This window comes from Taurulus bubalis (genome assembly GCF_910589615.1).
Source record: "Taurulus bubalis genome assembly, chromosome: 14".
Classification (NCBI taxonomy): Eukaryota; Metazoa; Chordata; class Actinopteri; order Perciformes; family Cottidae; genus Taurulus; species Taurulus bubalis.
In genome coordinates, this window is record NC_136602.1 from 24,067,104 (window position 1) to 24,079,200 (window position 12,097).

Genomic DNA, 12,097 nt, shown 5'->3' on the forward strand with positions numbered 1-12,097 from the left:
AAATTTTAATCCTAGTCATAGTGCCACTTAAAGGCAACAGGAAGTTACATGTTTTCTACTTGTACACCGTGCTCCTCACAAATTATTAAGATCCCTCTCAAAATGCGTCGGAAGAGACTTAAGACATTAGTAATGCATCACCTTGAAGATTGTAAGGATCCGTTGAACGGCGTTGCGTGGGAGCATCGCGGAAGTTTGATCCTTCGCCATGACCGAATAAACCGATGTAACTCGAATCCACATAATAAGATCCTTTCCAGGTTTCACATGTTTGATGAGACTCCAGGCCTGAAGACATGTGCAGTCTAATTTTTTATTAGAGTCATAGCGCCACCTAATGGCAACAGGAAGTAAATATTTATATACTTTGGCTTGCTTCTCTTAGTCGGTCAATCAGATCAACTTCCAATTCCTTCTAGACAAATATAAGACTTTCATGACGCCAGCCCACAAAGCGTTTGATGTTTCGTGAAACGCTGTTGCCGTGACGACCCATCCTTCGCGGTCAACAACAATGTCACTTTTGAGGTACTAGGCATGCTCGACACGTAACTAAACTTGGCACACACAATTAAAGGCAAAGATGTAGTTACCTGATGTGATTTGAATGACTCAAAATGGCACTTTGGCTCGATAGCGCCCCCTACAAATATTCAATTAAGCAGCCCCAGCGCTACGGTTGACCGACATGTATGAAACCTGGTAGCCATATGTAACACATGTAAACTTAAAAATAACTCTCTTGGAACCATGCTCTAAACCTTACAGGAAGTCAGATAGCGCCCCCTAAAAAACATGTTTTTTTTTGACAACCTGTGAGATGTGATAGCCCACAGTTTTTGACCTGAAATTTGGCACACATGTCCGGTTGTGTCTGCTCTGCAAAAAAGTACGTGGTCGTATTAAACTCCGCCGACTTAGAATTTCAACTATTTTTAATTTTGTGAAAAACAATTTTATTCCCAAATCTTCCTAAACGCTGGGTTCAATTTGTACAAAATTCTCTGTGGATCATTAAGGGTTCAATTTCATGCAAATATATCAAAAGCTTGTTTGTATCTCATTGTGTTCAGAAGAAAAGGACCAATGGACTTCTCAGGAGAAAATTCAACTAAATTCAACAAAGCAGCCCTCGCAGTACGTTCAACATAGACATACAACATTTGATGGGTGTATATACCACATATAAACTTAAAAATAAGTCTCTTGGGACCATGCTCTAAACCGTACCAGAAGTCGGCTAATTTCATTTTCGTCCTTCATTTCTAGTTCAAATTGCCATAGTTTACCAGTAGGTGGCGCTTTGACTATGAGTTAATATTGGCATGCAGAAGTCTTCAAGCCATTACTCTCATAAGGCATATTAACTTTGGAACAGTTGTGAGAAAGTACAGTTGAGTTACAACAGCTTGCTGCATGATCACGAACCATATGCAATAGTCGTCACACCACTTCCACGCCGTTCCATGAAACCTCAAGCTTTTAATACATATTTGTATCTTTTATATATATTTATATACATATTTACATGTATAAAATATATATACATATATTCCATTTTCCAGAGGTCAACCTTTCTGTGAAAAAGAGGAAATATGTGTCTGTCATCACACCAAATGACAGAACTCAGTCTGCGCTTCCCAGATCTTTCTGCCATTGAGAAAGAATTCAAGCTGTTCTCGACTCCCTTCTTGATGATGCAGAAGAAGTGAAGAGAGTCTGAAGTAGAACTGATGGAGATGCAGTGATGAATCTCTGAAGAACCAGCTTCAGTTTCTCTCCCTACCGACTTCTACTGGAGCTTGGAAATGGCCCAAAAGGCCAAATTTCCTCTAATGTGATTCTTCTATATATATATATACACGTGCTAGAAGCGAGGGCCCAGTCACAGCTGCAAGCAGCTTTAATTTTAGTTGGTGTTTGAGTTGTGTTGAAATGGCTGACTAATTATTGTAGCGCAGGTTCTCTTGTTTAATTTAATCTGTAACATCAATGTATTTGTTCATGATTATTGTAATGTTTACACAGTTTAACTATCATGTCTAAAATTCAACCTATATAGGTCCCGTGGGGCTTAACGGTTTTAAGGCAGTGGTTCTCAAACTTTTTCTGTGACGCCCCGCTTTGGAGGAAGAAAATTCTTCTGGCCCCACCGCCGCAACAAAATTGTACCAAAATGGTCCAACTTTTTGTGACTCTTCCATCCGTGCTTTTTCAAATAATAGAATAAATAAAGTTTCAATCCCTTTCAAGTAAACCAGATCGCTCCATCAGACAAAAACAAATAACATGTGCAATCACTTCGTTAGAACAATGCAAATAAAGTTCAATCTGTGCAAAAAAATAACTAATATTTGGCAAAAAAATACTTATTGTGGCTTTGTACTGAATATATTAATAATAACAATAACGTTCAACCTCGGCAAAACAAAATGAGTGCAGATGTGTGTGAACCCTCACGTTTTATCAGTATTAGTGACTGCAGAGCTGCTTTCCTCTGCAAATATTTTTTAAAGAGGATTGTAGATTTGATATGGCCTCTCAATTCATGCTCATTGTTGAGCTAAGATTTATTTTTAAGTTTAAGTTAAGTTAAGTTTAAGTTAAGTTTTAAGTTTATTCTGTTTTGAGAGACGCAGCAGCAGAAAAGACCTCACAGAGATCTCACGGAGGCTTTTAGCAAAACGCCAAGAATCGTCGAGTCGCAAAATCGTAACGGCGTAACGTAAACATTTTCACGAAAGTACAGGCATTTCTCCATGTATTTATTAATGACGTTTTATGTCCGTGTACTTTGTACTTTTGTACTATGTAAAGTTATCATGTTCATGGGGAGAGTGGTCGTCCTGAACCCACAAGGTAGCGGTTCATCCCTGTTCTCCCCATACACTGTAATAAAAAACCATGTGGTTAAACTTAAAAACCTAAGTTCAATTGCTGCCTTACACTTTCAAGTAGAGTCAAATTGGAATTACAATTTGCTACAACTTATGATTTTTAGTTCACTTTAGCTGACTTTTCATTCTCCGGCATGAGAGAAAAACAAAGCGTGAGCATGGGATTTACAAATGTCTAATTTTCAGGTCAGGATCAGAAACCTCAATATGGAAATTTAATAAACCTGGTCTGGATTAACACGGAGACTCTTAACTCTGTTTAAAACCTGTATGTGGGAAATCTTTGATTCATTCAAAAACAGAAAAAAAGGTGATTTCACTGCTTTAAAAAAGAAGATCTAGACCACAGACTTTACAGATTATTTTAAACCCAGTTTGGTGCCCGCCGCCCGGTACATTATAAAAAATAGAATCGGCTGTATTATTTTCCAGGTTGGATGTGGAAGACTAAGAACAAGGCATTCAAATTAGTTATAGTTTAATTTAGGTTTAGGATTTATGAATAGGCTTGAGTCAAAGATGGCAGCTACTCCACCTCCTCGGCCCGTGTCTCGAGGAATGAGAGTATTAATATGACTTAATGTGAAAATATAGCCTTATAATCTGCGAATTATATGCTTCAGCAGTCTTCATGTTAGCAGAACCAGAAGTTGCTCTTTATATCTGTGACAGCTGGCTTTCAAAGCACTTATGGAGCCCAGTTTGCTTTCTCTTTCCCTCGAGCGTTGGATGTTTTGTCTCTAGATGAAGCTTTGAAGGCTTCTGTGCTGCGTTAGCTAGCGTAGATAGCATTAGCTACCGTAGATAGCATTAGCTAGCGTTAGCCCACACTCCACACACTGGACTCTGGCTCTACCTCGTAACCTCCGTTTACAAAGCCCTACTTCGTGAAGTCAGGATTATACTTGGGCAAACAGTTAGACTTTTGGGGGGTTCGGCACCACTTTGGTCTTCATTTTTTCCCGTTTTAAATACTTCTCACAACTTTTGCTACAGGCTAGCTCTGTCTTCTTCTGCTTATTAGAGCTGGTTAAACAACTGACTGACGCATTACCGCCACCTAGTGGCAGGAAGCTATATTGTAACTGAGCGTCTCGTGGATAACAGAAAAAAAATGTAAATGTTTCTTAAATTAACTCTAAGTCACTGTCTTTTAGCTTTTAGTTTCTCTTAACTTGTCTTGTTCTGTGTTTTCTGTCTGTAACTGTGTTTTTTATGCTGCTGCCTGTCTTGGCCAGGTCTCCCTCGAAAAAGAAATTTGTAATCATAATGGACTTCCTGGTTAAAAAAAGGTGTAAAAAAAAAAAATCTCTGTTGCCTACAGGTGCCTCCAGGTGGCTCGCGGCCCAATCAGGGACCGCGCCCCCTTAGTTAAGAATCACTATGGCAACCGGAGGTGAGGCAATAGCCAATGCATTCACCGAACACACTGTGGCTTTGAGGATTCCGTGACATCACATTATTCATAGAGAGCTCAATAATAAGGCTATGCATTTTCTCAGTGGGTTCACATTTCTTCAGCTTTACTAACTCACAGAGCTCTGTATTTGAACTATTTAGTTTCAAGTTGTCCAACTTAGAATCAGTTTGAAAAGCACAAGATGTCGAAGATGAACAACCAAGAAAATAGACTACTTTCATGGGACAAGGAGGAGATGAATACGAGTATTGAATTCATGAATCAGGAAGAGCATGAACCTTACTTAACTAAAGAGGAAGAGGAGGAGATGGATAGGATTATTGAATCCGTGAATCAGAAAGAGCAGAAACATTGTTTAAATGGAGCGGACAAGGAGGAGATGAATAGGAGTACTAAATTCGTGAATCAGGAAGCGCATAAATCTTATTTAACTAAAGAGGATGAGGAGGAGATGGATAGGATTATTGAATCCGTGAATCAGGAAGCGCATAAATCTTATTTAACTAAAGAGGATGAGGAGGAGATGGATAGGATTATTGAATCCGTGAATCAGAGAGAGCAGAAACCTTGTTTAAATGAAGCGGACAAGGAGGAGATGAATAGGAGTACTAAATTCGTGAATCAGGAGGGGCATAAACCTTATTTAACTAAAGAGGAAGAGGAGGAGATGGATAGGTTTCTGGAATCCGTGAGGCAGCCTGAACGTAAAAGAGATGAAGATGGGATCAGCATCAACTCTAACCTCTCCTTCGAAGTGGACGTGGAGTGTATTTCTTTACCTCAGATGCCGGTCCGCCGCTTAAATGAATGCATACCAATTTCTGTTTCAGCATGGTTGACAGAGGTAACTGAGTCTGTTCCAGAGGAGGAAAATACATCAGCTCAGCTGGAGACGCTGGTTTCAACTCAGACGCAGGTCGATGCCAAAATTAACCAGAAGAATACAAACAGGACCTCTTCATCACCATCCCATGATAGGGCCAGCATGTACTCTAACTACTCTAACTGCTCCTTTGAGTCGTTTGAAGAGACTGAACCGGATTCAGAGTCAGAGACACTAAATCAACCGCTCTTCCACTTTGATGACAGTGAATTACCAACAATTCCTGCTACAAGACGTGAGACAATGGACAGAGACTCGGTTCTACCAACTCCCTCGCCGGTTCTACCAACTCTCTTGCCGGTTCTACCAACTCCCTCGCTGGTTCTACCACCTCTCTTGCCGGTTCTACCAACTCTCTCGCCGGTTCTACCAACTCCCTCGCTGGTTCTACCACCTCTCTCGCCGGTCCTCCGCTTTAATGACATTGAATTTCCAACATTTCCTGCTGCAATATGTGAGACAATGGACAGAGACTCGGTTCTACCAACTCTCTCGCCGGTTCTACCAACTCCCTCGCTGGTTCTACCACCTCTCTCGCCGGTTCTCCGCTTTGATGACATTGAATTTCCAACAATTCCTGCTTCAATATGTGAGAAAGTGGACATACCAATTCTGACGGATATCTGTCACTTTGAAGATAGTGACTCTCCAGCAATTCCTGCTTTAATATCTGGGACAGTGGACACAGAGTCCATTTCATCAATTTGCAAGGACACAACCGCACAGCAAGAAAAAAAGAGAGAGTCAGTTCAGGCATTCCTGAAGAAGCTGGTTTTAAGAGCATTCGAGAAAGCCAAAGTGGACTGCAGTGATGGAGACAAAGCGGAAATGGTCACGATTCTGTTTGAAAGAACGTGGTCCGAAGTCCAGGGTGTCGATTTTGATCCCACCCAACCGTTTAAACAAGTGAACAAGACCCTTTTGAAGGAAATTTGTAAGAAGTGGGGCAGTACAGACTTGGTCCTGTATGCCATGAAAGTAGGGGACCCAGCACTTGGGGACTACATTGCATCCCATGTCAAAGATCACCTCCTGGCACCACCCAAAAAGGGCAACGCCATCAGCAGATTCTTCTCGGCGGTTGGCAGAGCCATCTGCAACGTCTGCATGTGTTCAAACAGAGTTGATGTTCAGTAGGTGAAGGAAAGGTTGGCTGTATGTTGTCTATGGTGATCGTAGACTACATACAGACTCACAAAGGTGGGGCTGGACTCTGTATGCCGTCTACGGTGATCGTAGACTACATACAGACTCACAAAGGTGGGGCTGGACTCTGTATGCCGTCTACGGTGATCGTAGACTACATACAGACTCACAAAGGTGGGGCTGGACTCTGTATGCCGTCTACGGTGATCGTAGACTACATACAGACTCACAAAGGTGGGGCTGGACTCTGTATGCCGTCTACGGTGATCGTAGACAACATACAGACTCACAAAGGTGGGGCTGGACTCTGTATGCCGTCTACGGTGATCGTAGACAACATACAGACTCACAAAGGTGGGGCTGGACTCTGTATGCCGTCTACGGTGATCGTAGACTACATACAGACTCACAAAGGTGGGGCTGGACTCTGTATGCCGTCTACGGTGATCGTAGACTACATACAGACTCACAAAGGTGGGGCTGGACTCTGTATGCCGTCTACGGTGATCGTAGACTACATACAGACTCACAAAGGTGGGGCTGGACTCTGTATGCCGTCTACGGTGATCGTAGACTACATACAGACTCACAAAGGTGGGGCTGGACTCTGTATGCTGTCTATGGTGATCGTAGACAATATACAGACTCCAGCCCCACCTTTGTGACTCTGTATGTTGTCTGCGGTGATCGTAGACAACATACAGACTCACAAAGGTGGGGCTGGACTCTGTATGCTGTCTATGGTGATCGTAGACTACATACAGACTCCAGCCCCACCTTTGTGACTCTGTATGCTGTCTATGGTGATCGTAGACTACATACATAGTCCAGCCCCACCTTTGTGACTCTGTATGTTGTCTACGGTGATCGTAGACTACATACATAGTCCAGCCCCACCTTTGTGACTCTGTATGTTGTCTACGGTGATCGTAGACTACATACATAGTCCAGCCCCACCTTTGTGAGTCTGTATGTTGTCTACAGTGATCGTATGATGATGATCGTAGACAACATACTTGAGCCGTTGTGAGTCTGTGTGTTGTTTACTGTGACAGTAGACAACACACAGATGTCTAATTACTGATTCAATAAAATACCAGTTTAACAGTTGAATGTTGTTGCAGCTTCCTGTTGTTATCACTAGAGGGCGGTAGCTTCTAAATTACTTACCTAGGCTACCATCTTTACCCTAAAATGTAAGTAATAACTTCATAGTATTAAAAGTATTAACTGTTTCTAAATTGTGAATAATTGAAAAAATCACTCTGTTGCTATGAGACAGAGAGTGAGTGAGAGAGAGAGAGATGGAGAGAGAGAGAGAAGCGCAGCTTTGAAGGGGAGCTTTGTAAATGGATGCAGAGTTGTTTTGCTAACCAAAACACACGCGCGCACACACACACACACACACACACACACACACACACACACACACACACACACACACACACACACACACACACACACACACACACACACACCGTGCAGATGAAGGCTGTGTTGTTTTAGGAACAGACTCAGTCTTTTAGCTCAGTAAGAAGACGAGGACGCCATAGGCACACACACTCGGGGTTCGTAGGAGGAGGCTGCAATCATTCTCAACAACAACAAAACAACAACAAAACAACAACAATAAATCTGTCTTTTACACATAAAAAGTTGTTCAGAGTCTTTTTAAATATTATATTGTTGAGGTCATTGGACATTAAGGAATTAAAAAAGAAGCTTTTACTACGTTTTGTTGAAAATGTCGATGCTTCTGGGTTCTGTGGTTCTGGTCAGCTGGGTCGTGCTGTGCTCCTTCATCATCCTCATCATCCTCATCATCAGTGTGTGTTTGTGTGCAGCTGCAAACAAATGTCGTGGGCTGGCCGGTCACTGTCGTCTTTGTTCCGCAGAAGAAGAAAAACAGTCAGATTTCTGCCAGAGAGAACGAGAGAATATAGCCATGCACACACCCACACACACACACCCACACACACACACACACACACACACACACACACACACACACACACACACACACACACACACACACACACACACACAGGTTTTGGTTGCCGTTGACCTTTGTGGCATTTTGAACGCTGGTAATGAGATGCATGTAACACTTTACTGTATTTGCAGAAAGCTAGGACCAGATACTAGGTTCGGAGGAGCAGTTTAAAACTAGTTAAAATCAGAAGTAACAGACCACAGACCAAGGAGTTATGTTCAAAAGATATATAACTTAATATCATGCATTCTGTCCACTTGTCCAAATAAGTTCTTTTAACTTAGCAATGCAAGTTCAAAACATATATATTTATTAGGGTACTTTATAAATGCATTAACACCAACAATTATTTTATCATGTGTTAACTGCACGGTGGTGCATTGCCGTAGAGACCATTGTCACTCTTCAGCAGGCAGCAACATTTAGTTTTCACAGGTCTAGTGCAGGCTGCAGCGAGCGGAGCTACTTACCTGTCAGGGATAAGAACTTCAGTCAGGGTTTCACATTCATAAAATTACACTGCCGAACTGCATGCTGGGTCGTCCTGTCAAACTCCGTCGCACAGGCTCGAATTTGACAATTTAACATGGGGGTCAAATGGAAATTTAATTACTTTTAAATCCCCAAGTGGCCGATTGAGGCATTGCAGTGATTGGCACTCGTTTTTTACTATTGGACATAACCATAATTATAACTCACAGTATTCAGTTCATTTGACTTCTTGAAATTTACAATTCATTGAACTGGCTTAAAAACCTGAGTTGGAGTACCGAAAACTTACCCCGTGCCCCACCTGTAATACCTCCGCGCCCCACTAGAGGGTTGCGCCCCACAGTTTGAGAACCACTGGCTTAAGAAAACTGGACGCCCCTCAATCAGCTGTAATCACAGGGAGAAATAGAGACTGAGAGATTTATGAATGAAACGGTGTAAAGAGAGTCGTCCTTTCTGAAATACCACTGAAGCTTCATTTGTTCAGTCCACCGTGGAAAGAACCAGTTCAGTTAGAAGAGCAGAAGTCAAAAACTCTGTGACTAAGTAAGCTGTTTGTCTCTTCTGCTGTTTCCCCAGAACATTTTGGAGATCAAGCTATATGATGAGGACCCTTTAGCGCGTGATGACCTGTTTGCTGAGCTTCTGTTTGATGTCACAAGTCTCACAATCGGGATGAAGGAGACCAAGGTCTTCTCTATCAACCCAGAGGTAAAAGCAACAAGAGAACAACACTTGCTCTGTAGGATTGTAATGCACTGAGGGCTGATCTGTTACAAATTGACCATGAAGTAAATGCTTATGGTTGAAGGATTTTCCTTGTTCACTTTTCTATAGACGGAGGGCACACTTCTGATAGCGTTTGAGCTGCTTCAGAGGTAACTGTATATCACTGTTTTTACTTTTTTGTTCTCTATCAAAACATTTATAGATATTTTCTTATTGTGTCCTTATAATACACTGTCTGAATCGGTTAAAATATATAACTTGTTTTGTAGTGAGGACCCCCCTTCTGAATATCTCACTAATGGCGTCCTTGTGGTAAGATTTCTCAAATGACATCAGCAATATGCACTTTAATGAATACACTCCAGGAACCATTGTTACATCACTACTCCATTCTCCATGTTGGCTTGAACCTGAAGAAGTATGGATGATCACCAACTTGCAACACGAGAAGCCATTTAATTCCCAAATATAATTAAAAGTGTTGGTTGCGAAATAACAAATAGCAGCAGAATAAACGTTCATGTCATTGCACAGATACAGGTATCTAAACAACAAAATGTACATTAGTGTCTGAATAAAGGCGCAAAAAGCAGAGTAGTGCAGCGCACTGTACTGAATAAATCAAATATGGAATGTAGAATATACAGAAGGGTATGAATATGCCAGATGAGCAGTATGTACGGTGTGTAATGAATGCGCAAATACAGAATGAAGATCATAGGAAGTGTCGGTACAAGTATGAAATAATTATACTTATTATCGAATTATCTGGGTTTTCCTCTCAATGTCTGCTGAAACTTGAAAAACTACAGGATCAAAGTCAAAGTCAGCTTTCATGTCAATTCATCCATTTGTGCAAACATAGAGGGGTGACTGTGGCTCAGTGGTTAGCATGCCCGTCTTACAATGAGACGATCGGTGGTTTGCGCCCCGGCTCCGCTAGTCCATGTTGATGTGTCCTTGAGCAAGACACTTAACCCCTAATTGCTCCCCGTTGCTGTGTCTACGGTGTATAGAGCAAAAAAGTAAGTCGCTTTGGATAAAAGCGTCAGCCATATGTAATGTAATACAGAAGATTTGAAAGTATGTTCCTCTCCTGTTCAACATAAAGTGATACAGATAATACAAAGTGCAAAACAGCTAAAAAAGAACATTTAGACAACATATAAATTAAGAAACTATAAGTCTGTATTATAGCAGCATTCAGATATGGAAGTCTAAAAGAGGACAGAGTGGGCAGAGAGTTCAGCTTCCTGACAGCCTGGTGTATGAAGCTGTTTGACAGTCTGGTCAAACAGGTTGAAAATCTTAGCAGAAACAAAAATAGACAACAAATTGCCATTTTTAACAAAATATTTATGCTAGATTACATAATTTCAATCTAAATGTTCTCATCTTTTTCTCAAAACATACAAAATCATTAACAACTTCAGAATGTTTTTCATTAATCACATTTAAATATATTTGATTCACCAGTTGATCTAAGAAAATATCAACTTCACTCAGAATCAATTAGTGATTACATTACTGTAACTTAAACTACAGGCTTCTACTCATATCAACAATCCAAATATAACTGTCAATTAATACCCATAAACCTCTGTTGTTGCATCAAAAGTTGCCTAAACAAATCAAGTGTTGGAACCATCAAATTATGGTGTTTTCCAACTGGATGACCCATAAACGTGTCAGTGTCTCATGAGTTGACCTCACATGAATGTTCAGCTCAGTGCTGCCCTCTTGTGTGACATTCCATAAATTACACCTACTCATAAACAATGCAATTGGCTCATTAATACTGTAAAAGCAACTAAGGTTCCTAAATATAGAAGAAAAATGTGTTAATTTCAAATATTTACTTTTTGTTTTTCGTGAACTACCTACTATGTTTATTGCTGATACTACTGAAGGATCACTGGCTGAAAAAGCAGTGCTATTAACAAGCATGTTTTAAATGATGAACTGAAGACTGTGATTGTGGTGCATACATTAGACGAGACAACAACAATCAACAGTCAATGACAACAACAGTGCAATGATATTTAAATCAAGTATAAGATAAAGTGCTCAGACAAACAGACAACGTTAATGTAAGTGTATGTTAAAGTGACATGTGTGTTGAAGTTAAAAAGTGTATGTTAAGTGGCATGAGTGTTTAAATATGAAGTGTGCAGTAGAGTGACCGATAAGAACAAAGAAAAGAAAAAGAAAAAAAATTCGAAAAATTGTCCGAAAAATAGTCCTGACACAGAGCAGGCAGGTCCTGTAGCATGTGGGAATAATTATTAATGCATGTATCTTATTTTGATTACCCTCATCAGAGTAACTGATCTCTCTTTGTCTTTCAGGCTGCCCCGTTATCTGTACTGGATATTAACATTGACAAGCTACAAAGTCACGACCGTATGTAGTCTACAATTCTATCCAATTCATTAAGTCAGGTTGAAATGACTTCAGCTTTCACTTTCCTGTTCCCCAAATATTTTTTTTCACAAATTGGAGTGAAGGATTCAGGTCAGCTTCTATTCAATTCAGTT

The 12,097-nt window shown here is 40.7% G+C and overlaps 1 protein-coding gene across 1 annotated transcript in view; it reads left to right on the plus strand.

The window, feature by feature from the left end:
- The window catches only part of LOC306746839 (cytosolic phospholipase A2 beta-like), a gene marked incomplete at its 5' end in the record, with an annotated part of 45,886 nt that overhangs the window by 17,670 nt on the left and 16,119 nt on the right, over positions 1 to 12,097 (plus strand). The window contains 2 exons of the mRNA XM_079229818.1: positions 9,411 to 9,542; positions 9,669 to 9,709. Of these exons, the coding sequence (XP_079085944.1) occupies positions 9,411 to 9,542; positions 9,669 to 9,709 (173 nt within the window). The remainder of the gene's footprint in view (positions 1 to 9,410; positions 9,543 to 9,668; positions 9,710 to 12,097) is intronic.